The sequence below is a fragment of the Suillus plorans genome (assembly GCF_016647745.1).
Source record: "Suillus plorans strain S12 chromosome Unknown HD556scaffold_2, whole genome shotgun sequence".
In the NCBI taxonomy this organism is placed as follows: domain Eukaryota; kingdom Fungi; phylum Basidiomycota; class Agaricomycetes; order Boletales; family Suillaceae; genus Suillus; species Suillus plorans.
The window spans coordinates 1,420,793-1,444,909 of record NW_024537386.1 but is presented as its reverse complement, the minus strand read 5'-3'; the positions used below and the strand labels follow the sequence as shown (position 1 = coordinate 1,444,909).

General features: G+C 49.2%; 9 protein-coding genes across 9 annotated transcripts; 5 read left to right on the top strand and 4 right to left on the bottom strand.

The window, feature by feature from the left end:
• Positions 1-455: 455 nt before the first annotated feature.
• On the top strand, positions 456-2,382 carry HD556DRAFT_1303192 (uncharacterized protein; the record flags this gene model as incomplete). Its single annotated transcript, XM_041299586.1, has 2 exons — positions 456-893; positions 955-2,382. 2 exons carry the CDS (start codon positions 456-458, stop codon positions 2,380-2,382), a joined length of 1,866 nt encoding a protein of 621 aa, XP_041167283.1.
• A 120-nt stretch (positions 2,383-2,502) lies between these two features.
• HD556DRAFT_344072 (aspartic peptidase domain-containing protein) lies at positions 2,503-5,139 on the bottom strand. The gene is made up of 13 exons (XM_041310330.1): positions 5,072-5,139; positions 4,658-5,009; positions 4,577-4,607; positions 4,506-4,524; positions 4,429-4,452; positions 4,321-4,379; positions 4,252-4,272; positions 4,143-4,198; positions 3,833-4,092; positions 3,585-3,780; positions 3,412-3,534; positions 3,250-3,363; positions 2,503-3,196 (listed from the first exon to the last, which is right to left on the bottom strand). The coding sequence occupies exons 2-13, from the start codon at positions 4,828-4,830 to the stop codon at positions 2,623-2,625; spliced, it is 1,650 nt and encodes a 549-aa protein (XP_041167282.1). The 5' UTR covers positions 4,831-5,009; positions 5,072-5,139; the 3' UTR covers positions 2,503-2,622.
• Positions 5,140-5,152: 13 nt separating this feature from the next.
• Positions 5,153-7,524, top strand: HD556DRAFT_1324230 (alcohol dehydrogenase). Its single transcript, XM_041301474.1, has 11 exons — positions 5,153-5,632; positions 5,680-5,760; positions 5,812-5,862; positions 5,914-6,047; positions 6,095-6,139; positions 6,187-6,284; positions 6,335-6,548; positions 6,601-6,768; positions 6,817-6,889; positions 6,941-7,023; positions 7,077-7,524. The coding sequence occupies exons 1-11, from the start codon at positions 5,447-5,449 to the stop codon at positions 7,432-7,434; spliced, it is 1,491 nt and encodes a 496-aa protein (XP_041167281.1). The 5' UTR covers positions 5,153-5,446; the 3' UTR covers positions 7,435-7,524.
• A 60-nt stretch (positions 7,525-7,584) lies between these two features.
• On the top strand, positions 7,585-8,832 carry HD556DRAFT_1428829 (Phosphoribosylformimino-5-aminoimidazole carboxamide ribotide isomerase; the record flags this gene model as incomplete). Its single annotated transcript, XM_041304754.1, has 10 exons — positions 7,585-7,715; positions 7,766-7,884; positions 7,945-8,015; positions 8,062-8,165; positions 8,216-8,292; positions 8,346-8,376; positions 8,432-8,499; positions 8,548-8,598; positions 8,652-8,715; positions 8,769-8,832. The coding sequence occupies 10 exons, from the start codon at positions 7,585-7,587 to the stop codon at positions 8,830-8,832; spliced, it is 780 nt and encodes a 259-aa protein (XP_041167280.1).
• Positions 8,833-8,965: 133 nt separating this feature from the next.
• Positions 8,966-10,028, top strand: HD556DRAFT_343828 (60S ribosomal protein L35). Its single transcript, XM_041310329.1, has 6 exons — positions 8,966-9,005; positions 9,067-9,206; positions 9,275-9,379; positions 9,430-9,580; positions 9,640-9,947; positions 10,001-10,028. The coding sequence occupies exons 2-5, from the start codon at positions 9,166-9,168 to the stop codon at positions 9,718-9,720; spliced, it is 378 nt and encodes a 125-aa protein (XP_041167279.1). The 5' UTR covers positions 8,966-9,005; positions 9,067-9,165; the 3' UTR covers positions 9,721-9,947; positions 10,001-10,028.
• Positions 10,029-10,538: 510 nt separating this feature from the next.
• On the top strand, positions 10,539-12,814 carry HD556DRAFT_1428827 (kinase-like domain-containing protein; the record flags this gene model as incomplete). Its single annotated transcript, XM_041304753.1, has 5 exons — positions 10,539-10,686; positions 10,746-11,356; positions 11,410-12,300; positions 12,351-12,484; positions 12,541-12,814. 5 exons carry the CDS (start codon positions 10,539-10,541, stop codon positions 12,812-12,814), a joined length of 2,058 nt encoding a protein of 685 aa, XP_041167278.1.
• Positions 12,815-13,305: 491 nt separating this feature from the next.
• On the bottom strand, positions 13,306-15,329 carry HD556DRAFT_343760 (carbohydrate esterase family 4 protein). The gene is made up of 6 exons (XM_041310328.1): positions 14,825-15,329; positions 14,498-14,769; positions 14,098-14,435; positions 13,960-14,042; positions 13,648-13,909; positions 13,306-13,601 (listed from the first exon to the last, which is right to left on the bottom strand). Exons 1-6 carry the CDS (start codon positions 15,018-15,020, stop codon positions 13,442-13,444), a joined length of 1,311 nt encoding a protein of 436 aa, XP_041167277.1. The 5' UTR covers positions 15,021-15,329; the 3' UTR covers positions 13,306-13,441.
• A 358-nt stretch (positions 15,330-15,687) lies between these two features.
• HD556DRAFT_1436745 (uncharacterized protein) lies at positions 15,688-17,894 on the bottom strand (the record flags this gene model as incomplete). Its single annotated transcript, XM_041305603.1, has 4 exons — positions 15,688-16,395; positions 16,444-16,629; positions 16,681-17,046; positions 17,097-17,894. The coding sequence occupies 4 exons, from the start codon at positions 17,892-17,894 to the stop codon at positions 15,688-15,690; spliced, it is 2,058 nt and encodes a 685-aa protein (XP_041167276.1).
• A 211-nt stretch (positions 17,895-18,105) lies between these two features.
• On the bottom strand, positions 18,106-24,024 carry HD556DRAFT_1261034 (uncharacterized protein). The gene is made up of 10 exons (XM_041299047.1): positions 23,882-24,024; positions 23,629-23,833; positions 21,827-23,578; positions 21,297-21,772; positions 20,730-21,240; positions 20,091-20,396; positions 19,893-20,063; positions 19,721-19,830; positions 18,771-19,671; positions 18,106-18,715 (listed from the first exon to the last, which is right to left on the bottom strand). The coding sequence occupies exons 1-10, from the start codon at positions 23,930-23,932 to the stop codon at positions 18,336-18,338; spliced, it is 4,863 nt and encodes a 1,620-aa protein (XP_041167275.1). The 5' UTR covers positions 23,933-24,024; the 3' UTR covers positions 18,106-18,335.
• Positions 24,025-24,117: the final 93 nt, after the last annotated feature.

Sequence of the window (24,117 nt, the reverse complement as noted above, 5' to 3'; positions counted from 1 at the left end):
ATCCAGTGTATGAGCGCACGTCCAGTAAGACGGGTCTGTAATAAGTCAAATAGCCGGATTGTGCAAATGGGGTCCAATGCTTCGAGGAAATTTCCACGTCTCTGCTGTCGGGATACTTCCATGGAGCAGAGAGAACAACAAGGCCGTGTAGTAAGATCGAGCCGGGTTGCTGTTTCGAACCGAGATGTATGAATTGTACTGGGAGACGAACTGAGACGAGCGGTGCGAGTGCAAGCGATATTGATCGGAACGTTCACCCGGTCGTCCAGATTATGTGCAAGCTACGTGGCCGTTTGATGCGATGACCTTGCGACTTTGTCGTGTTCGATCTGGCCTAGGCAGTCTCCGAGTTGACCGCTGCACAGGGGCCAAAATCTCCATTTGGGTCAAACTTTCCCACTGATCATCCTTTGCAAGTCCAACTTGAAAGTTGTCATTGACCGTACTAATCTGGCATGATTTCGAGTCAAACAGCTCGCAATGTCATTCTCAACTTGAAGCAGAAAAACTGGTGGCGATCAATAGGTTCTGGGATAACGATAGACTCCAGTTTAGAGCCAAAGCACGGTTCTTCTCTCCTCGGACGTGCGTCTGAGAGGCATCAAGGACATCCAGATAAAGCTCGGGCAGGCGGACCGTCGAACTTTCGGTCTCGCACCCAGCTGGACAAACGTCAAGGAAATGGCGAGGGGGTGCAGAAGAAACGTTTACTCAAACCTTATGACTTGTCAATTCAGCTCAAGAGTTTGTGCAGGGAGGGGGACCTTGACGGTGCTATTGAGCGTTTAAAGTCGACCCCTCGGGATGCGCAGAACATAGCCGTGTGGAATACAATGATCTCAGAGTGCTTGAGCGCTGAACGGTACCAGCTCTCCTACGATTTGTTCGTTGACGTGAGTGGGTCTATCCACCGGATTCGCTACCACTCTTAATAATGATGGGCATCTGCAATAGATGAAGCGTAGAGGGTTTTCACCCAACAGTATCACTTTCTCCACTATGCTCAGCGGTATTTCCCTCATCAAGGACTGGCCGAAATACAGCAAACAATTGCAGAACGCGCATTCTCTTTACGAGTCCTACCTCAAACACCTCGAATCCGTCAAATTTCACGAGGCTGACAACTCGAAGGAGATGTCCCTGCAGCCTCTTGTTTCATACATCCAGATTCTCGGCGATGCAGGAGAATACCATAAAATCTTCGACGTTTACTTCGCCATGGACCAGGAAGGACCTCTTGCACCTGACAGGTTTGTCTTCACCGCGATGTTCAAGACAATATCCGCACGTCAGAAGCGTTCGGTCACTGACGGAGAGACTTCTACTCGCAACGATGCTGCGTCTGATGCGAAGCACGTTTGGATGCAGATGGAGAAAGTTATGCAGAGGAATCCTGACTTCTTCTTGGATCCTGGGCTCATTGCAACAGCCATCCGCGCCCTTACGCGGGGAAGCCCAAATGATCAAAGTTTTGCATTCACTATCATCCATGATCAATTGGGTCTTTCAAAGCCAGGGGAAGATGTGCCTAAAAGGTTGTCAAACAATCTTAATGCATGGACGTTAGACGCTACCCTCCAACTTTGCAACGCCATGCAAAAACATAGACTCACCGTTCACTTCACGCGTCAAGTTATGGAAAAAATCAATTGGGATAAAGTTTGGATGCGTTACCTCATCGACTCTAACCACATACACAAACTCCTCAGAGCGTATGCTGGACTTGCCGCTCTCGGATCGCTCAACGAGTCGAGCGAAGCTCTGGGGGCATTGGAATGGAGTGTACAGAACGACATAATTTATCATCTCCCCAAGTTGACACCAACAGCGCAATCGTACCACCTCGCTCTTATGACATGCTGCCGCAGTGCAGACTGGCCAACTGCCGTCCGCGTGTATGAACTCATGACAGGCGTCGAAACCAGTCAATTCGAGTCGGGTGGAAGTTGTTCTCCGACGGTGAAGAAGAGGTCCAAGGGGAAGAACCTGCCGACGGATGCGGAAACCATATCGTTCCTTCTGCGCACCGCCCTTGCCGCCAACAACGTCACGTATATTCAACATGCAATGTGGCTGGCTGACTTTGCGCGCGTTGACACGCTTCTCAGTGATGAACATACGACCGCGTTCTACCGATCTAAACTTGCGTCTACCTTGATGGAGGCGACAAAACGCCTCCAAGAGGCAGGGGGCCTTACTCAGGAGCAAGAAAAGACCTGGAGCTCGTACAGATCATTGGCACGACAGGTTCTGAAGAGCACGAGAGGTAGCCCAACACCTGGAGTTGAGGAGGAGAGGTTAGGCAACATTCGGACACTCGTTGACATAGACAACTATGTAGCCTTCGAGATGGCATCGCGTAGTACCAAATCACGCACATGATGCAGAGCATTCCGTCAGGAGGTATGTTGCGTGACACTGATAAACAGTGACTACATTATATATACAAAATATAACGGGGATGGGGTGATAGATAAAGCAAACATAAATAGCGCCTGAAGAAAAAGGTCCATTGTCCGAGAGGCTACCCACAACATTTGCATAAATACAGGAAAATTGCATGATGAACAGAGCAGTCATGATATAGCCGTAGGAGGGGGTATGAGGGCTGTTATCAATTCACTATGCGACTGAATTTGGGCGGTCTCCAGGTCTTGACTGCCCTTTAAAGGCAGGCGATGGAGGAGCGAAAAGTGTGTCTTCAGTCAATGCCATCGAGACAGGTTGATATGTGTGTGGCTCTTGAGGGTTGGCATAATCGGGATACCTTGTAGCGGTAATGTTCATCGGCATGGGACTCAATCTTCCGGGTGTCTTGCGCGTCCGCGCACCCCTCCCGCGACGCCTGCACAGTAAGACAAGGGCGACGATGGAAAGTATGACCAAGACGAGGGCATTAAGCGCCATAACGGCAAGCATGGCGGGGAGGTATTTGGAGAGTTTGTCAATAGTGTTTGCTACATCCGTGGACAACGTGACGGTTGTTGATCCGGAATCACCGCTTGAAGCGTTGTAGGTAATGTTATTCTCTGGTGTTCCGCCCCGGACAGAGTGAAACTCCACCGATGCTTGGTCAGGATCGACCAGGGAGAGCATTTGAACATAAGGGCTGCCCATAGTCCCCGATGAAACGAAGTCGCCAAAGTCGTACACGGCATAGACTGAACGCAAAACGTTGTCACCTATCAACCAATCACTAGGGGTATGATCATTTGGTGATATATTCCGGAATGATTACCATAGACTTACAATTGGCCAGCCCCAACAGAAACACTTTGGGGCACAAAAGAGCCGACACAGATTGAGGGATCACTGAAACTCGTTGGTGAAACATCGAGGGGATGTATCGGGAAGATTTGGTCGCTGTTACGACAATAACTAAAAGATACGTGATCGAACACAGACACTCACTCGAACTGAAGCGCCATATCTATTTCTACGTCGCAAGGGACTGTCCATTGCCCAAGGCCAGAGTTATACTGAGCTCCAGATACGCCGCCATAAATGGCTTGACACACGTCAGTAGGCGCGTACCTGCACTCCTTGTGAATAAAGTCCGACTATTGACACAAATGATCACATACGTATACGATGTCCCGCTATCCAGAAGAACAACTGCTTTGTTTGATGGTGCCCCTTGCACGCCAGTGGAAACTGAATAGGTCTCTGTGCCAACAATGAAGGAGTCCAATAGCACATTCCAACGCGTTGGAGAGTTTACGGGCCAAGTTGGGATTTTGTTGGTGCTTGTGACATTGGAATATTGGGGCTCGGTCTCGCCTGCATTCTAATACGTCAACGAGTACATATACGAGCAATACCGTCAACTTACCAATTGCGAAGCTGCCTGTAACTTGATCGTCATCTGACGTACTCTGCAGGGATAATGCGATAAAGTTGGGTTCGGAAGGATTGTCGTGGAAAAGATTGTAGAGGAGACTGCGGCCGGTCGACGCACCAGTGGCGTTCACGAGAGCATCTATAGTCGATAATGAATCAAAACCTAGCCCTAGGAGTCCAGAAGCCCCATAGGATAATGCCGGATTTTGCGCGGATGAGACGTCAAGAAAAGCTTGTGAAGAAACGGATATCCTATTTGAAGTTGAATTAGTCTATGATACGTCACTTGAACGCTTACTTACCCTGCAAACTCGGCAGTGACATAGGAAATACCGCCATATGCCCAACCAATGCCATACTTGTGCGCTGAAGTTAAACCGAAGATCCCTATTCAAGCAGAAATGCGCTCACAGTCAAATTACAGTTCTGGGACTAGTGAACATAAGCAAACTATAGTGAGAAATAGCGTGTGCCACTCACTGTAATGTTTGTATTGGGGATGGGTGTTGGACTGTTGAGAACCCATAGGTCAGAAGAACCTAACAAAGACGTAAGATATGAAAAAGGAAAGGGAATAGGAAAAAATACCTGTGTCAAGTTGGACCAGATAATCTGGTTGATCGATGAGTCACCTTATGGTGTGAATGAGGTACGTTATTACTTACCAACGCCGCCAAGGGTAACCTAATTACCTGGTGAATAAGTTGGCATGGGAGAGCGAACGAAGCGTACTTACATTTGCCATATAAATGAGATCGTGAACGTCGCTATCTCAGTAGTCAGTTTGTTGGTACTGGGGAGTGAAGATATGGCTTGCCTGAGCGTAAGTGCTGTGGAGACCGAAGACAGAACTTGCGGGTGCGATATTGAAACGTCTGTGCCCCCACTTCGTCGTTGTAAGGCCGTAGGCTTTGATTGAATGAAAGGTATTTTAACAGCCACTGAAACTCCGGCCAGGAGTGCCAGAGAAAAAGCCTGTACCAACTTCATAATGGCAGAGGGTGAAAGGAATGACTTTGGCGAGAGCCAGTGTAAGTATGCTGAAGGAGTGCGTGCAGCCTTATATAAGGGGAGTCTATGATGATAGTAACGACAAAGCCGTGAACAAGCCGCACGAATCTAAACTGTGATAGATCAACGAGGCAAATGTCAAATTTTGTGGCAGGTATCTATTTTTGGCCACAGTTGATCAGATTAATCATGGGTCAATGAAACAGCACTGTACTCGCACAAAAAAACCAGGTTCAATTAGTTGTTAACGTTGAGGCCTTGCACATTGGCCAGTTTGAAGCAAGTATATTACAAAAAGAACCGTGCATGCGGGGCAAGTGTGCGCAGCAGGACAATGAATCTAATGTGCTAAAACCCAATAAGGAAATGATAAGGTGTCCCTGTGCACCAAATGTACTTGTAAAAATTATATGGCTGAAGTGTATATACTTGAGCCTCACATATGGAGTTGTGCGCATGCAACGTTGCAGTCGTGTAGTATACAAAAAGTTATTTTCGTGTTACCCCCACACGTTGTAATATTACCTCTCACGTGGTCTTCTTCGCGCCTCCGACGCGGCACCAAGTCTTTCTTCTGGACCTCCAAGTTCACACCATGGCACCAGCTGCAACGAGGAGTACAATCTTTCGTCTCATAAATGCATCCCAGCATTCAGCATGTCCATGCCATGGCTGCAGATCTGCAACTCATAACCATGCACATCACGGTGCTCTTGCCCTCAACCAACTCAGGAAGTTCGCAACTCCCGTCCAAACTGTTGAAAAGGAGTATGCATTCGAGGTACGCCCTGCAAAGTAGCGCTATAACCGCTTACAGCTCCCATCCAGGTTGCAGCATCGAATTTGAGATTTGGAGAGGGCGTCACTCGCGAGGTTGGTATGGACCTCAAGAACATGAAAGCCCGCAAGGTCAGATGGTTTCCCACATCTTCGGTCCATGGTCGTCATTACTGTCAATAGGTTGGCGTCTTTACGGACCCAATTGTGGCCAAGCTGAAGCCAATGCGAGTTGTAAGCATTCTTGTCACACAATTTCTCCAGAGTTAATGACTTGGATTTTAGGCCCTTGAGTCTTTGGAATCCCAAGAAGACCTTCCATTCGAGGTATATGATCAAGTGCTTGCAGAACCAACAGAAGAGAGCTGGAGGAAGGCCATCGCTTGGGCGAGACAACACGATTTCAGCCACTTCTTGGCGTAAGTTACGGTCGACCGTGTGTAACCGCGACTCACCATGGTTATAGTGTCGGCGGTGGGAGTGTCATCGATACCGCCAAAGCAGCGAACTTGTAAGGCTTATATTTCGTCTGTGTTATGTTTACCTCACACCTTTTAGGTTCACTGTTTACAAGGATGCTGATCTCATGGACTTTGTTAATGCTCCCGTAGGCAAAGGTCTTCCGATCTCGCAAACCTTGCGGCCTCTCATTGCAGGTTGAAATGTCTGCATCAATATTGTGTGAATCTTGCTCATGAACTTGCAGTTCCTACCACTGCTGGCACTGGATCTGAGACCACTGGTGCGGCTATTTTTGATGTCACTTCACGTGCTTTCAAAACTGGCATCGCAAATCGTGCACTTAAGCCTGTCTTGGGCGTCGTGGACACGGCTAACACGGAGAGCTGCCCAACCGCTGTGCACATCAGCGCAGGGTTGGATGTGTTATTTCACAGTTTGGAGAGCTACACAGCCATTCCGTGAGCTTGCACTTGAACTTTTCAATAGGCAAACAGCAGAGCGATCTTTTAGTTACACAGAACGAACGCCACGCCCCGCAAATCCAATTCTACGACCCGCCTACCAAGGAAGCAACCCCGTTGCAGATATTTTCTCGATGTGGGCTCTTCGTACAACTGTAAAGTACTTGCCTCGTATTGCCAAGGATCGCGGTGACCATGAAGCGAGAAGCCAAATGCTGTATGTTTCCTACCCGTTTCCCACATTACTCCTCTGATTTAGAACTAGTCTCGCGGCTTCCTTTGCTGGTATTGGTTTCGGAAATGCTGGTGTGCACCTGTGCCACGGAATGAGCTACCCGGTACGTACAGCAGATGGTGTCGGGAATCAGGACTGAGTAGCTTTCCTATAGATATCCGGCTTGAACAAGAAAGGCCCGAAGTACAAGCACCCTGGATACGTGGTTGATCATCCCATCATTCCCCACGGGATCAGGTAATTCAAATACTGACACTTCAAAAGACGGAGATTGAACGTGAATTTTGTAGTGTCGCTTTGAGTGGACCCGCGGTCTTCCAATTCACTGCTCCATCTTCTCCTGACCGTCATCGCGAAGCACTTGCTGTTTTCAATGGTGTGACCGTTACCGACCCTTCGATAACAAGCATCCCTGACTCCGAGGTTGGCGCATATCTGTTCGAGTCTATCGCATCCTTCCTCGATGGACTCGGTGTTCCTCGTGGGCTGAAGGCCGTGGGATATAACAAAAGCGACATCTCGATGCTAGTCGAAGGTACGCTTCCGCAACGCCGCGTTTTGGATTTGGCTCCGAACATCGGAAATGTGGCAGGCGAGGATGGGAGAGAGCATCTGACGAGAATCATGGAGGCCTCTTTCGAGTACTAAAGGATCCGCCGTCACGCTTTCGAATTGCTTTGAAAATGCTTTTGTACATGTATAATACCATCAATTGAAGATACAATATGCTTTCGGAACAGCTCTGCTGGAGCACTTGTAGTTGCAACATCGATATCTCGGACTCGGATAATTCCGAGAATGGCTCCTGAGCAACGACGTAGCACGTTCCGCCCATGCATTGACCTACATGAAGGACAAGTAAAGCAAATCGTCGGGGGCACTCTTTCGGATCGCAATGATGACGGATTGAAGACGAATTTTGTCGCAACGTGCGTATATACACTCTGGCCCTTTCTCTGATTGATGAATGTCCCTGCAGGCAACCTCCAGAATATTTTGCGGGAAAGTATCGTGACAATGGTCTGGAGGGAGGACATGTCATAAAACTGGGGCCTCGGAATGACGAGGCAGCCAGGAGAACATTGGCAGAATGGCGGGGTTCGCGTCTATCATATTGTTCTCAAACAATGCTTTTGACTGACGTATTCATAATTCTAGATCATCTACAGATCGGCGGTGGTATCACCTTTGACAATGCCAAAGAATGGCTTGATGCGGGTGCGAGCAAGGTTAGACAAGCGAAATGCGCAAGGCGGCAACTTACTTCTCCCCTAGATCATTATCACATCCTACCTCTTTCCCGGCGGCAACTTCGACTTGGAGCGTCTGCAGACAATCTCATCTCTTGTTGGAAAGGACAAGCTAGTTGTAGATGTTAGGCACGTCATTTACTTTACGCGTCGAACAGAAGGATCTCATGTAATTTCAGCTGTCGCCGGCGAGGAGACAAGTGGTTTGTTGCTATGAATAAATGGCAGGATATCACTACAATGGAGGTGAACAAAGGTAAAGGACTCTTCATAATCTTTCGCTTAATAGGCGCTGAATTTTATGTCCAGAGAATCTCGAGATGCTGGCACAGTATTGCAAGTGAGACAGACTCATGGGCACTCTGTCTCCGTCGCGATGACCTTTCATGTCGCAGCGAGTTTCTCATCCATGCAGCTGATGTGGAAGGACTATGCCAAGGTATTGACGAGGAGCTCGTTAAAAGTTTGCGCATCCTTCGATATTGTCATTTCGCTGCTGACTTTTCATAAGAGCTTGGCGAATGGGTGACGATTCCTACTACATATGCTGGAGGAGCTAAAAGTAGGCGGCTATGTCCCTGAGTATATTGTATCCTGACTCGACGTGTTGCTAAGGCATTTCTGACTTGGAAACGGTGAATAGACTTTCGGGAGGACAAGTGGACTTGACATATGGCAGGTAAGCACGATCCCTTGATGTTTTTAATAGATAGCTCATTCCTGTTACTCTAGCTCACTGGATATCTTTGGAGGGGTTGTGAGCTTTGATGGATTAGTGAAAGCAAGCAACCAGTAGTATCAATATGTAGCGCGTATGTTAGATTCCGGAAAACATTATACGTGACTGGGCCACAGGGGAATACCTTTTTGGGCGTGGGAAATGTGGCTCATAAACTGTATAGTACCACACCGCGTAGCGCCAGAATTATCGAGGCCGTCGCGGACGTACCGTACGACAGTCCCCTCAAGGTAAATGTCTAGTCATTATGGTGCTCGGCCATGTTCTTGAGGCATCCTGGACCGTTTCCAGGCATATTGGTCTCGTCCCGCTCTTTTCCGCATCTGTTTGGTCGATCTCTTAGACTCGGTGCTAAACATCTTTCATTTCATTGTACAGACATCCCTCAAAATGCCCAGCAGCAAAGTCAAGGCCTACGAGCTCCAGTCCAAGTGAGCCTATAATGTTAATGGAAGACATTGCGCTGATTGCAGAACGTTTTGTTGCGTGATATACACAGGTCGAAGACCGACTTGACCAAGCAACTTAATGAGCTCAAGACCGAGCTTCTTTCGCTGCGCGTACAGAAGATTCTTGGTGGCTCGGCCTCAAAACTCACCAGGATGTACGTTTGAAATTCTTAAATGTCCGGTGCGAAAGGACTAACTTAACTAGCAACATTGTGCGCAAGTCGATTGCACGGGTCTTGACTGTGATAAACCAGAAGCAACGCCAAAACCTCCGAGAATTCTACAAGAACAAGAAATTTCTCCCTCTTGATCTCCGACCAAAGAAGACACGCGCTATCAGACGGAGACTGACCAAGGTGCGCGCATACAGTCGCTATGCAAGATGTGTTTAACTTATGCTACCTATCTGTACTAGCACGAGGAATCATTGAAGACGCTTAAGCAAAAGAAGAAGGAGACACACTTCCCCATTCGCAAATATGCTGTCAAGGCATAAGCGTGAATGTGTTGTTGGCTGGGTGCGAGAGGGCCCGTCATCATGCTGGAGATTTTTCTGTTTTTGCATTTTTATATTTGTATGCCCTACGCCTTGATCAACTCGACATGCATGCTATGCCATGACTCCTTTCCCTGGAAGTTGATCCAGCATACTTCTTTGAGACAAATGCACTGATTGTGGCTTGACTATCGTATGATCAGTACTATTACCTGGGACATGTGCACGTGAGCGCTCTCAATGAATCACAACATTCCCGGGTCAAACTTGATGATCCTAGTTGGTGTCGCGACATTACGGCCTCGTGTTTGTTGTAACTATGATGGATCTCCAACTGCTCTCACGAAACTATACCGTATCTGTGACAATACTCCATCGCCACTCCACTCCATACTACTCACGTCAGGTCGTAGTAGGTGCTGGAGATCCAAAGTTCATTTCAAACCAATCTTAGAATCATAATAAGCAAGGGGCCTTGCGGTTTCCTCGTGCACTTGCGACAATCAAGTTAGCCTGACATCAAAGTCCTTTCCCGTACTTGGTCAGTTCGTTTCTTCCATATCTACTCTATCCAGTCCTTTCATAGACTTGGACGGGGATCCCCCGAACACGTGTGGAGCAAGTCTTCTTAATTTTGTTCGACATGAGTTGATGTCACACAGCAACCTGTTGCCCCATGTGTTAGGCCCTGTCAGCGCTCTGTCCACACCATGTCGCCTGGTAGTCGCCTCAGAAATCTCTCATTGACTAACATCAGCAATGGACAGCTGGCCTCTCGCTCGTGCTCGATGTCACCACAGACAAGCCAGGATAGGGAGATGTATCCCAGGGAGCCTTACCCTGTTCCAAGCAACAACCCGGCCTGTCAGTATACGCTCATCGAGAAGCTGGGAACAGGCAGCTTCGGGGTCGTATACAAGGCTATGCACAACGAAACCAAGCAGATAGTTGCTATCAAGCAGATTGGTGTGTAGCTAGCAGGGCTTGATATTATGTTGGAGCTAATCTCTTTATCTTTGAAATAGATTTAGAAGACTCTGATGATGATATCTCGGAAATTCAGCAAGAAATTGCCAGTCTCGCTCAATGTGATTCGGAATACGTCACCCGTTATTACGGGTCATTCGTTGTTGCTTACAAGCTATGGATCGTCATGGAGTACCTGGCTGGGGGATCATGTCTTGACCTCCTGAAAGGCGGCGTGTTCTCTGAAGCGCACATCGCAGTTGTTTGTCGGGAGCTTCTGCTAGGTCTCGAATATTTGCACGCGGAAGGCACCATCCATCGTGACATCAAAGCTGCCAATGTCTTGCTTTCTGCTAGTGGAAAGGTCAAACTTGCCGACTTCGGAGTGGCGGCACAACTAACCAGCACGCTGAGACACACATTCGTGGGTACTCCATTTTGGATGGCACCGGAGGTCATCCGACAGGCGGGTTACGACGCGAAGGCAGATATGTGGAGTTTAGGCATCACAGCCATAGAAATGGCGAAAGGAGAGCCGCCACTGGCCGAGTATCACCCCATGCGGGTTCTCTTCCTTATTCCAAAGGCGAAACCACCAGTCCTTGAAGGTTCATTCTCTGCCGCATTCAAGGAATTCGCGTCACTCTGTTTGACGAAAGACCCTGCTGATGTGAGCTCGTGTTTGTTTGTCCTGTGCTTGAAATGCCCTGACAGTCGCTGTAGCGTCCTACAGCCAAGGAACTTTTGCAACATAGATTTATCAAAAGCGCAAAGAAGACATCGTATCTCACAGAGTTGGTCGAGAGGTACCAGGAGTTCCGTGCCAAGTCGCCACAGAAAGGTCAGCCTACAGCATACCAAGCGACCGTTCGTGGCACGGCAATGTGGGAGAGCAACGACACAATTCGAAGTGACTGGAACTTTGACACCGTCAAGTCGACTTCCATTATGGGTACATTTAGTAGTGTTGCCAAGGATTTGGTGCCTGACATGGACGATGAAGACATGGGTGACGAGGAACGCTCGATATACGAGGATGACGAGGGCTCGATTGAAACCGGAGGAGCTATCAATGGAAGCGCTCCGTCCGGTTCTGGGGGGATCGGAATAAATATTGGTGCAGCGCACTCCACTGTTGCCATCAAGACTCCTCTCGATGAACCAGATATTTCAGTGCTTCTCGCTGCTGAAGAAGGTTCAGAAAGCGAATCTGTAGATGGTGCCGAACCAAGAACACCGCCATCCCAAGTTACTCACCCTGTAGATGATGAAACGTTTTTGGGCTCACCTCCAGCATACACCGGCTCCATCCGCTCGGCAATGAGGTCTTCGTACGCTGCAAGACACAAGATGACTGGTGCTGGTACTATCATGCGGGAAGCAGATCTAGGTTCCGGCGTAGACACCATCAGACCTGTCAAAAGAGTCGACGCAGCTGCTTCTCTGAGACTATCTGCAGAGTACGTCGGCACTAGGAGTAGAGAAACTTCGCCATCATCCCCTACTACTCCATCCAAAGACCGGCCTTCTTCGTCGTTCAAGCGGAGGGTATCTGATGCTGAGCGGGCGGGAAGGGTCATGATTGATGATGTCGTCCTCCCCGTTCTTCAAAACGTGAGTTATTCCCAAGTATACCGCTACAAAAGAATAACAATGCACGACAGGCCATCCGAGATGACATGGATGCTCGAGAGATCGAGTCACTCAGTATGATCTCTCGTGGCTTTGCCGAATTGAGAGAGGCGAATCCTGCCCTATCTTACAGCCTCATTCTCGACATGCTCTCTGGTATCAACGAGTGCGTATCCACCAGCTGAACTGAGATTCCGTTCATTTATTTTCAAAATATGCTAGAAACCCCTCTGTCCGACAATACGTTCAAACTTCTCGGGGACTATTTCCTCACAAACGCGTCATCCGGAAGAGCGAGATGACTGCAAAAGGCCTTGTGGTCACCGAAGTCCAGGAAGATATCAGTGGACTCCCCATGGACTCGAGCGCCTCATCATTAAACTCCCTCAAAGCTGACGGCTCTGGATCACCCGTCCGAAAGACACCTATCTCTGAGTTGCTCTACATGCGTTGGTTGGAGGGCCTGCGAATCAAGTGGCCCAGCATTTTGTCGTAATTGAGCTTCAGGATTGTACTACGGACTACGTTTTGACAGAGTCTTATTGTCTTCATTGCATACAGCCCTTACATTGAGCACGTCGCGCGCGCGCTCACGCTGATTGAGTCGACCTCCTTCCATGCTGCTTTCTTGCGTTCGCTCGTTCATGAAATCTTTTCATGTTCCTCATTCTTTCACGAATTGTTGAACGACCTTCACGATCACCCTTTTCTGTACATGTAATTTAGCAAATTTCGGCTGTACACAAATGTCTCACTATGTGGCATCTTCCAAGTATTACCTGTTGTTGTACTACATCGTGTGTCTTGATGAAAGTCTTGAACGACTAGATAAAACAACGTTGAAGACTGCGAAGTCGGGGAAGTGACCTACTGCAACGCTATTCTTGCTAAGATGATTTGCTCATAAGAGCGCCACGTCAAGGCTGCCGATGCAAAGAAGACACAGCGCGCGCCAGGCAGTAACACGCTCAGTCGAAAACAAGATCCATATGATTGTGTGAATAATCCATGTTTGCCAAAATAATAAGATGTAATATAATGTAACCAAATTGTGCACGGTTGTACAATTGTAAGATAGTAATGTGCGAAGTCCATGAATGTCTCTTGCAAAAATCCGGTACACTCATGCCATGATAATTCCAACTGCAGCTGCGATAATGACTGTGATGACGCCAGAAAGTGCAAGGGACGCAGCGCTGAAGTGAGTCGCCCCGCTCTTCTGGTTGCCAAGAGGCTTATTGGAAGAGGCAGGTTTTCCAGATGACAGCGAGGACGAAGCCGGCCTGTCATATAATCAGTTGCGTCGACACTGAAGAAAAATCAGCTTACTGTTTCACAGTGGTTGCCGTCGGTTTTGCACTGGTAGTGCTGGCGCGGGCCGGGGGCTTGACGGCCAAGTCGCCTACTTTTGCTGGGATGACCTGTGATGTTGAGTTCCAGGCGTTCTGGTAGACTGAACCAGCATCTAACTGAGCAAGAGATGTCCTCGTCCAGCCGTTTGAAACCATCATCGGGTATGCGTCCATGAATGACTTGACGGATAGATCAGACAACTCGTGTTCCAAAATGACAAGTCCGGGGGTCTTTGGACCTACATGGCACAATCAGTTTCAGACACCGCAGACGATGACAGCAACATACCGGTCAACCACTGTGTCATCTGCTGTTGGATTTTCTCTGGCGTGGTCAATGGGACAGGCTCGCTCAAGGTCCAGTCATCAGTGCTAGATTGAAGTCGGTATCGGTAAAAATGAACTTATTTTCGGTAAAATCACATACTCTTGATTCCAGATGACGGTTGTGAGCCCGAACACCTCCTTTGCAACAGCCCGGACGCGCATATCGGAGTCACCGTAAGGCGGCCTCCAGTACTTAGGGATACGCCCGCCCGTCGAGTTGTGGATAAGCTCTATCGTCCATCCGAGCTCAGCGACAACCTCGAGGTTCGACTTGGTGGTCATGTATGGGTGAGTCCAAGTGTGAACGGCGATATCATCCTGGTTCGTCTCGAATGCAGTTTTGAACTGGTCGGGATACAGGAGAATGTTGGTGCCAATGAAGAAGTGCGTCACATGTTCCGAGTGACTAGCGAGGAACTGATACAGTTGATCTGATGCCTGAACGATGCGCGAAGTATCAGCTATCGTTTGAGTAACGCATTCAATAACTAGGTACGTACCGGTAGCGGGCCATCGTCAAAACTAAGGGCGATAACACCTGGCGGAGCGTCCCACACGTCACCTGGCGTAACACACTTGGCAGTCGAGGAGCAAACAATAGCGCTTGATGGGTCGTATCCAGAGGGGTATACGGGATCCAGTCCGTTGGTACTTGTAGACTGGGGAATATCGGGAATCTTGCCCGCCGCAGTGGCTGTGTTAAGAGCATCCACCCAAGCCTTGGGGAGCGTCGTAGTATCCGCAATAGCTGGGGGGAAGCCAGCGGACCAATCTGAACACGCGTGTTGAGTAAGCGGGAGTGAAGAAAATTAAATACAAAGGCTTACCTGGCGTTCCTATTGCGGGATAAATAATACCATCGCCGACTGGTCCGCGCTTGAAGAGGGCGTGTACTGGATGATCATCTTCATGATACCACCTGTTACTAGGGAGCTTGTTCTCGGTATGAGATTCATGAGCGGGGGTGACGGACGCGTAGACGGCAGTGGTGGCGAGGAGGAGGATAGTAGAGAGACGTGACATGGCGATATGTGGAAGACGAACAAAAGAGAGTAATGGTATAGTAGTGGGTATGAATAAAACGGCGAGGTGATGGAAAGAAGAAGAGAGACAGAATGAGGAAGACAAACCAAGCTGCCCATTTTATGCGGCAGGTAAAGGAATTCTGCTGGTTAGCCACCCAACAACGAATACTAACTTCCTTTTTTGGCATTTGATCTTTGCGCACGACGCTGGTCATGACGGTGTTGGCCCCAGAGTTGCTCGACAGTAGTGGACGTCTCGCGTGACCTTTGGAAACAGGCGAGCAAGGCAGTATTATTGTCCAGTAGAAAGTAAATTAACTCATCTCGAACGTTGTGATCTGCTCAGTATGCCTGCGGAGATGCCGACGAGTTTCAGTAAGTGATCACCCGATTGTCGAATTAATGTTGTAATATGATTGGTCCCCGCCAGGTCGCAAATTAAATATGTACCTACTTGCCTACGGAGGACCATGAGAATCGCTATCCACTAGAAGATGTCGACCAACCTCGACCATAAATGTGATGCAGTTTTTCTTCCAGTTGGGTTATCCCCAAGGCTATCCGACTAAACCAGTTGTATAGAACCTCATAGGACCTAGATCAATCCAGAGCACGACAGAGTCGTTCACAGAAATCTAAAGTACAATCCCTCAAGTCACAGTGAGTTAAGATGTTGGCGAGGCAGCTGCAGAAGCCTCGCTATTCCTCAAGATTAGGATACCCCCCCTCAACTGAGCGACCTCCTTCACCATCGCAGTAAACTTTGCCTTCTTCGCATCTGTAGTCAAGTAAGGCGTGAAATGTTGGATACAGTCCCGCGTTGTCGCGTTGGGCGTATTCTGTAACCACTTGACGAGCATCTTCTCCTCCAATTCGCCTTCCGGGGGTGGGCCAGTGGGAAGCGGTTTCCGTTTCTTCGGCTTCGGTGCACCATTCACTACAGCGCCCGCCGACGGTGCATTACCGCTGAGGTCGTCAGTGGCCTTGCGTTTGTTCGACGTTGGCTGTCCATTTGGCGTCGGGCTCCCTGGACCCTTAGCTAGAGGTGAAGGACTAGTTGCTCTGCTACCAGTGACAGGGCTGGTTGCCCTACTTCCAGTACCCTGACCACTAGTTACGCGACCGTTGTTCGTAGAAGTTGTCTTAACTTTCGGTGCTTTGGGACTCGTGGCGCGTTTTGCAACAACAGAATGACCACCCATACTCGCAGGCGCCGGTGAAGTAGCGCGAGAGCCAACAGCAGAACCGTTTTGAGCAGTGCTGGTAGGTGGCTGCGATGGTTTCGGAGTTGGTTGTTGGGAAGCTGATCGGGATTTAGTCTCTTGAGGTGGCTCTTGAGGAGGAATTGGTTCTTCTTCCTCTTCCTCGTCATTCTGCCGCAGTATTAGCACACATACACGGAAGTAAGGAAAAGGACACACTGAGCTCGCATACGGATTACGCTCCTCGTCGCTATCGTATGCTGCGTTCTTCTCCAGCTTGCGCATGAGTTTCTTCAAAGATTTGCCATCTTTCGTCAGCTGGCTCTCCCCATCCTCAGACTCCGACTCATCGACATAGCCTTCGCGGGTCTTGTTGGCACTTTTATACTCTCGTTTGAGGCGTTCCTGTTGTGTGAATGTCAGCGCTACAATGAGAATATCGAAGGGTTGACATACCTCTAACTCTTTGGCCTCCTCTTCGTCCATATCGGCAGGACCTGCTTCATCATCATCCGCAAACTCATCATCAAAAAGCTGTTCATCCAAGTCTCCTTCCATGTCATTCTCCTCCTTCTTTCTTCTAGGACCACCTTCGTCGTCGTCATCGCCACCACCTTGAGCCCCGCGGTTCGTTGTCCGCAGTGCCCGTCCACCCATAGCTCGACTTTGTCCAGACGAGTAGACCAAAGACGAGCTGCCAGATATGACACGATTTTCTGCCTCCGCTTTGAACATTTCTGATGTTGCTGACGAGGGTGCTTGCCCTTTTCTCCGGTGCAGCAGCCAACGTTCCGGGTCCTTATTCTTCTGAATCTTGGCCATCTGAGGGGAAGCGTCAGATTACAGCGAAGCATATGCAGTAAACAAAATACCAGAGCCTCCGCCTCCTCTAATCCAGGGACATGATGTTTAGGCTTCTTCTGGAACTTGTACCAGCGATGGGCAGGAACGAATTTGAAGAATTCTTGTGCAGCTGGCATAAAGAGAGCGTGTGTCTCGGCCCTCGCCACCTCCTCCAGTTTCCCTACCCACATCTCGTTCTGCTTTGCGTCCTCCATCACCCAGGGGTAACGCTCCTCGCGTCGCAGTTGACGGGTTGCCTCAGGCACTAAGAACACCTGCCGTGTCTTCTTCTGAAATTTCTTCCGCCCACCAGCTTTGCCTTTGTCCTTGTCCTTCGACTGAGTCTCACCATTGTCCTTTGCTATCGGCCGACCATCCGCATCAACCATGACGATGTTCCCATCCGAACCAATAACAGGCTTTCCGTCGGGCCCCAACATATGTCCCGTAGGCACTTGAGATGGACCGGCCTCCTCCCTTCTCAACTCCTTCCTGTTCAACTTTATCGGCTCCTCCCAAGTTGATATGTCTACAGTCTTTCTGGAATCAAACTTCATAACATCATACTTCCATCCATTGAGAGCAGAGGACATGAGCTTGAATTCGGAAAACTCGCCATCAGGGAGCTTAGAACTGTCATCTGCATCACCGGCAGGTGGGATAGGCTGTACGCGGGGAGTAACGGATTTGCGGGGAGATTGCTGTGACTGAGATTGCTGTGATTGGGATGGTTGAGAGCCTTGTGAAGTCGTCGACGGTGTAGAGGGCTCCTTCTTTATCGCCTTCTTCTTGTGAAATAGAAGAGATTCAGCCGATTTTGGGGGCATTGAAAAGATGGCTTGAAGACAAGTCTTGATGATGGTATCAGTTAATCAGCGCAGCAGACGACTGGGACAGCCACGAGTTAACGAGCGGAAAGGACAGAATCACCAGAGAGCATGTATACAGTTTTGTTTTCACAAGCGAGCAGCAATAACCAGTGTTGGAGAACAAGGCTCACATGCTGACATAAGGCACGGTTCGCAGCGCTAACGTCTTTCTCCTATACCTGATCATGCAGATGGATGATATGAAGGATGCTTGATAGTCATCATAACAATTGCGAGGAGAGGATAACCTAAGGAGAAGACTATGTACACTTCATGTGATCGTGAAAACTTGTCCATAAAAATGAGAACAACCATGCTAATCACAAGCTCGTAACTTAAAGAAATCGTAGGATTCAGCAGAGGGAAAGAGGCCAGGGGAGGCCAGGATAGGTCTACCAACTACATCGGCTGTACCTCTGATTTGTTCGTTGGTATGCTCGCCACACCATTGGTAGTTGGCGCTGGTGGTGCTCCTGCTGGAGCTGAAGAAAGGGTGGTAGGTGCTGTCGGATATGGATTCTCCGACGATGGTGGCCGTGGCTGAGGCGGATGGGGCGGTTGCTGATGCGTGTGCGGTGGAGGATGAGAGATCGCTCCTGGAGGTGGTGGATATGGTCCTGTAACTGGTGCGCCCTGTCCATACACCATAGCGTGGGGTGGTGCTCCTGGACCAAAAGATGGTATGCCTTGTCTCATGCTTTCCAGCTCGTGTCTCAGCATCTCGATCTCACGAACCATGTCTTGGTGACTTTGTTTCAAATTGGTAACAAAGTCGATAGCTGCATACGTTATGTCAAGGATTGCCGCGCGCGTGTAGAGACCCGGTCTGCATACCTTTGCTAAGTATTTCCCATTTACTCGCCTTCATGCCCCGATCTGCGGGTAGCTGGTCCCGCAGCTCATCAAATAGGTCTTTCATTTCTTTCCGTCGCTTTCGCTCGGCAAGCTTATGCGAAACTCGCAGCTCGGGTGAACGAGAGTAAGGTGTAGATCCCGGCTCCTTCGGCGGTTTCAGGCTAGATGACGGAGAAGGAGCCGAACAAGGCTCCTCCGCAGGTGGCGCAGGCCCTACAGCAGGAGTGACAGTCTGGCTATTTTCGCGTAATTGACGCGATGGAGGTCGGGACCGCGAACGAATATTTCTTGTCGGTCCTATTGTAGAAGTCGAGCTTTCTGGCACTGACATCCGCCTGTCTGGCGGGAATGTCATCGGGGGCATCATGGTCATCTGCATAGGTTGTGTTTCGAAAGAACGGGGGTGGTGCTGTATATTAGGATCTTGCGAACCGTCCGGGTGTTGTGCTGCAGACCACGCGAAAGTCGCCATGCTGCCTGGCGTCGAGGGTGCAGCAGGTCGACCATGTGGCTGATCGCCGGATAATGCCGAGGGGTAGCCACTAGTGGTCCCGTTTGGGAACGACGGTGGTAAGGAATCCCGTCTCTCATTCAACCACCAGTGCCCATTTCCTCCTGATACTCCTGTGCCCGCTCTTGACGCTATCGCTCCAGAATGCACTGAATGTCGCCTCTGGTCATATATGCTCAGCTGGGCTATCCTGCTCATTTCAATGGTCGATCCTCGCCGTTTTTGTGCGCGTCCTTCTGAATCGATGTTCATGGGACTAGGTACCCCAGGTCCTACCAGTTGCGAATCTGTGTCGTCACTTGTATCGGCTTCTCTGTAAGTAGATGTCTTTCGTTTCGTTCCGTGTGGCATTTGGGAATCCGAAGAATTCTGTAGATCTGTCAAAATCTGGCTTTCGAATGTGACGTCGATGACTTACAGCAATCGATTGCCTTCGTGAACTGTGATCACTGTCGTCTGCTTGTCGTGTATTAACTCTGGGCGATTGTTTCTCATTACTGCTGTCCACGTTCATGTGATCGGTGGTTTCTGACAACGTTACCACCTCTATGTTCACAAGATGCGTACAACAAATGATACTTCAAACTCACTAGTTCCCCCGTTTGGAGGAAGTGATGTCTGTAGAGGTGCAATACCCTTTGCAGGCTCCCATTCTGTAGATGGGGAACGCAATATCTTGCGCATTTGTTTACTTGAAGACTCGGAATTGTGCATTGAGCCTCCGCCATCACCGAAAGTGTAGTTGGCAGCTGGACGTGGTCCTGAGAGGATGCCGGGGCATTAGCGACGGACATGGATGATAGCACGGGAAGCAAAATCAATACCATCTATATGACGGGAAGCTGCAGACGAGTTTGCCGAGGCAGCGTGTAGAGATGGATCTGTGATAGAGCCCCTACGATGCTGTTGTAAATAATCGAGAGGGGGAAGAGAAATGAGTGGGGAATGTCTGGATACATCTTTCAGTGCAGGGGTGCCGTCGGTGTTATCCTTTGGTTGAGAAAAGAGATTGACGTGCTTGATCGTAGCAGTCGTTGTAAATGCAGGCATTATGCCTGTGTAAATAGGATGTTGAAGAGTAGTTAAGAGACGGCCTAAGGATGGTCGATGTGAATGACTTTGTGAATGTCGACGTTATAGAACTAAAACTCAGTTACCAGATACGGCGTACAGCAACGTGGGTTACGAGCACGTGGCAACGCACACCTCCAAAAAGGCTAAATTAACGAGTGAGTTTGCCAAGATTTATTCCTTTTTCAGCTTTTATGAAACCTTTCTCTGCTCACTCAGTTGGCAAGGAGGGAAAGTTTACAACACCGGTAAAATGCCTGGGTACATCGCAGGCTATCGCAGGGCTACAACACAGCAACTCTCGTAAACTATCCACCATTTCCATCAATCCTCCTCGAGCCCCTGGATTCTAGTACAAATCAGCGCCTGATGTTGATCCTCTCTTAAATCAATAGTCCGTATATGTCTCGCCTTCATACTATTCCTTGTTAATCTCCCAGACTTCACCTTCTCCATCTCATCCCACGCTAATCGCTCAAGAATATCATCCACATTAACCATGAATCTCACCCACGGTATGTAATCAAGGTACACGCTGCTCTGGGGCATGAGAGGTGCGGGTGGTTGAACGATATCCTGCAATGCGGTTAGCATCTGTGCTTGATGCTCCACGCGAGCTCGGAAGAGCCTTGTTTCCATGTCAGTATTAGAACCACTAGCCGCGGGGTTGATCGACGTTGTGATCGGAATAGCACCCAAAACCTCGTGTTTACCACGTGAAAGGTGGATGGCGTCCTGCACAATGAGCTCATCATTGTGATAGAAGGCAAGTCCATCTCTCGTGTCAGAGACGTGGGACGGCCGGATTAGTATGGCGTGTCCCAATTCATCGTCAAGCAAAGATTCAGATAGGTTGTATGACAGGGCCTCGAATGGTGAACTGTTAGAAAAGCGGCGAGAAAAATGTGCTTTGTTGCCCTCACCTCACGTCCATCTAATGGTGCCCTGCAGAGATAGCTGTCGGTATAGGAAACACAATCCGTGTAAGTGGAAACCCATCGCCACAGCTCTTCCGTCGATGTCTCAGAAACATCAGCACTGCTTTGGGCGGAAATTGTCATAGGGAGTGACGGAATGTTTTCAGCGGCCCCCTGTGCTTCTTGAGGGACCTTAGCTTCGTGGGTGGCGTCAGTACAAATCAATTGCAACTGGGTAATAGATCGCCTGAGATCCGGTGGTGGTAGTGGTTCGGTTCTGGGGTTGAGCGGCGCGTCTGGAAGATCCATACTCTGCACGATGTACGTGGTTTCGTAAAGCTGGGTTAACTTATCTCTTGGGATAGCGTATCCCTGTGTTGCACACAGGCATTGCAAAAACGTGACAGCGGGCTCGGAAGGGCAAGGTTGGAACGTTAGAACGGATTGCAAAGGAAGATCCGCGACGGGGACAAGTTTAATGTCTGTCAAGGCGAGTTTGAGTTCTGGAAAAGTCGACATGATTAGAGCACAAGTACCATTGCATGTCATGATCACGGGCCGGCGGCACTCCTTGATCAAGTCTACCACTGCCGGCCAAAAGCCAGCGTCTTCCTTGAATAATATATCGACTTCTTCAAGGAGAATGAGTGATTGCCGAGCCGTGGCAGACGGTTTCGCCGGTCCATTTGTTTTTGATGAGCCAACTCGTTCATCAACGGTTACAGGTGGTTCCACCGTGTCCTGCAGGGACTCACTGGCAGCATCCACGAGGACATGTGTGTCAACATCACTAGGATGCTCGGTATCTGAGTCTGTTGGCGAGGGTTTGGGGTTGGCTTTTCCTGTTTTAGGGAAAAACGTCGAAAGAGCAGCGCTCGCTCTTGTATCACACTGTGCAGCTGCCGTCCGGTATTTTGGCCTCGTCTGTTGGATGAGGTGATTTTTACCCACGTCTCCAACGAGGTTATCGAGGTTTGCGCCGCTGCGTCTTCCAATTCCAGGATAGACCTCGAAAACTTCCCACCCCAGCTCGTCTGCACACGCATAAACTGCTGCGCTCTTCCCACACCCTGGAGGCCCAGTTATAATAAGTGTGTTCGTTAGAGTATCGGTAAAATTAGCGTCGGAGGATTGGTAATTTGGAATGGTCGGGATATTGTCGATACCAATATCTGAAGTCGGTGGACGTTGCTCTAATAGCCGAAAATGGTCCTTTCGCTGGAGGTGGGCAAGCGTTCGCTGGCAAAAATTAAAATCATTGGCATCAGTTTCTTCCTCTGGCGCATCCAGGATCATATCGTCTTCGTCCTCGCTGCAAGCAATAAAAGCATCTAACTCGTCCTCGGAATCCAGCTTCCGTCGTTTCCTGCCTCTCTTTTTAGCCACAGCTCGAATGACACGAGGTCGCTTGGGCGCCCTGTCAGGGGGGTCAGGCTTGACCTTCCGCCTGCCTGTGACACTTGCACTACTTTTCGCGGGAGGGGAGTTTGTAGCATGCAGCCGAATTTCGAGAGCTTTGAGCCAATCTCGAATATACAACGCACGCGATTCATTCCCTAGCACTTCATCCGCTTTCCTGGGGCGGAAGCGAGTGGTCCATATTTCTTGCTGGGGCGGCCCAGAAGCTGTCCGATTGGCATAATCCTCGCCATCCAAAAATCTAGATATTGTGGGATAATATGCGGCATCACGGGGCCCGTCAATACCAATATAATCTTCACGTTCAGACTGCGAGGGGATTCGGAGAAAAATCGACTGTTGAAGAGGAGGATCTTGGTATCCCTGCGATAAAGAAGAAAGGAAACCTAAAGACACATCGTCTGTGGTATCTGGCGGATTGCGTTTGTGACGTTTCGGCGGTTCCGAACTCGGACTAAAGGTATTTTGCGGTCCACGAACATGTTGCGTCTCCTTATTTGGATATGGCGCATCCGGTGTCATATCACCTAGGAGCACCTGTCGCTTTACCGGAGGATGGACATCTCCTGGAACGTATATACGACTTGTTGGTGCAGTAGCTTGTACCAGGGATATGTTGTACCTGTTATTTGGCACGTCTATGTCCTCGATACATGATAAAACGGTGATTGATGGTGATGGGTGAAGGGAATTCATTTCTGGAGGTGACGAAGAACATTGATGAGATGACGGTGGATGTTCATCCTCAGATACTTCGATAAGAATATCTCCACCGGTGTCTCTACTCGCAGTTGTAGAATTTGAGTGAGCAGACTGCATGGGTGTTGTGGATGGGGTCCCGAAAATAGGAAACAATTTTACCGCTTGGACTGTGAAACTGAGATGATAAAGAAGAGTGCTCATATCAAATAGTGCTCACTGTGATTTTGACGGACAGAATCCCGTATAGCTCTGCGGGGTGCCTTAGGACGTGGTGGGGTTGGTTCGTCATCAATGACTATAATGTCTACTGGATGTATCGAAGATGACGCATTGGCTCCATCCAGTTCCTTCGAATCTTCTTCCGAATGTTTCGTTTCATCATCCTTCTGGAACAAATCGTGCAGAGTCTTCTGAGCGGATGCCTGCGTGCCTTCAACGTCAGGAACGGGTCACATGAATGCCACACGTACCTGCTTTGCACGCGTGCTTCGTGTAACTCTGCTTTGGCGTTTCTCAGTCATCTCATGTGAAGATCAGGGAGTTGAAGGCGTGCAAAGAGCGTGCAGGGTTTGAGTTTGAGCACCGGAAATGATCGAAAGTTCGGAAACGCGTCTGACCACGAAGATCGCGTTGCATGTGACCTCGAATACTATGAAATTACCTTTTCGAGTAACACTCAATCTTGCAATTTGTGGACTTTCACGCG

Bases quoted from the DNA above. Each gene is read 5' to 3' on its own strand.
- HD556DRAFT_344072 (XM_041310330.1), bottom strand. From the start codon at position 4,830: ATGAAGTTGGTACAGGCTTTTTCTCTGGCACTCCTGGCCGGAGTTTCA. The intron at 4,380-4,428 runs GTATTTTTTCCT...CGTCTTTGTTAG, and splicing joins TCTGGTCCAACTTGACACAG to GTTCTTCTGACCTATGGGTT. The intron at 4,199-4,251 runs GTGAGCGCATTT...TCAGCGCACAAG, and splicing joins CCCAGAACTGTAATTTGACT to TATGGCATTGGTTGGGCATA.
- HD556DRAFT_1324230 (XM_041301474.1), top strand. From the start codon at position 5,447: ATGGCACCAGCTGCAACGAGGAGTACAATCTTTCGTCTCATAAATGCA. The intron at 5,761-5,811 runs GTCAGATGGTTT...TACTGTCAATAG, and splicing joins AGAACATGAAAGCCCGCAAG to GTTGGCGTCTTTACGGACCC. The intron at 5,863-5,913 runs GTAAGCATTCTT...CTTGGATTTTAG, and splicing joins AGCTGAAGCCAATGCGAGTT to GCCCTTGAGTCTTTGGAATC.
- HD556DRAFT_343828 (XM_041310329.1), top strand. From the start codon at position 9,166: ATGCCCAGCAGCAAAGTCAAGGCCTACGAGCTCCAGTCCAA. The intron at 9,207-9,274 runs GTGAGCCTATAA...TGATATACACAG, and splicing joins GCCTACGAGCTCCAGTCCAA to GTCGAAGACCGACTTGACCA. The intron at 9,380-9,429 runs GTACGTTTGAAA...TAACTTAACTAG, and splicing joins GCCTCAAAACTCACCAGGAT to CAACATTGTGCGCAAGTCGA.
- HD556DRAFT_343760 (XM_041310328.1), bottom strand. From the start codon at position 15,020: ATGTCACGTCTCTCTACTATCCTCCTCCTCGCCACCACTGCCGTCTAC. The intron at 14,770-14,824 runs GTAAGCCTTTGT...ACGCGTGTTCAG, and splicing joins TCCCGCAATAGGAACGCCAG to ATTGGTCCGCTGGCTTCCCC. The intron at 13,910-13,959 runs GTATGTTGCTGT...TGTGCCATGTAG, and splicing joins GATGACACAGTGGTTGACCG to GTCCAAAGACCCCCGGACTT.
- HD556DRAFT_1261034 (XM_041299047.1), bottom strand. From the start codon at position 23,932: ATGACTGAGAAACGCCAAAGCAGAGTTACACGAAGCACGCGTGCAAAG. The intron at 21,773-21,826 runs GTACTTGTGCTC...TCGCCTTGACAG, and splicing joins CGTGATCATGACATGCAATG to ACATTAAACTTGTCCCCGTC. The intron at 18,716-18,770 runs GTATGCAGACCG...TAACGTATGCAG, and splicing joins ATGGGAAATACTTAGCAAAG to CTATCGACTTTGTTACCAAT.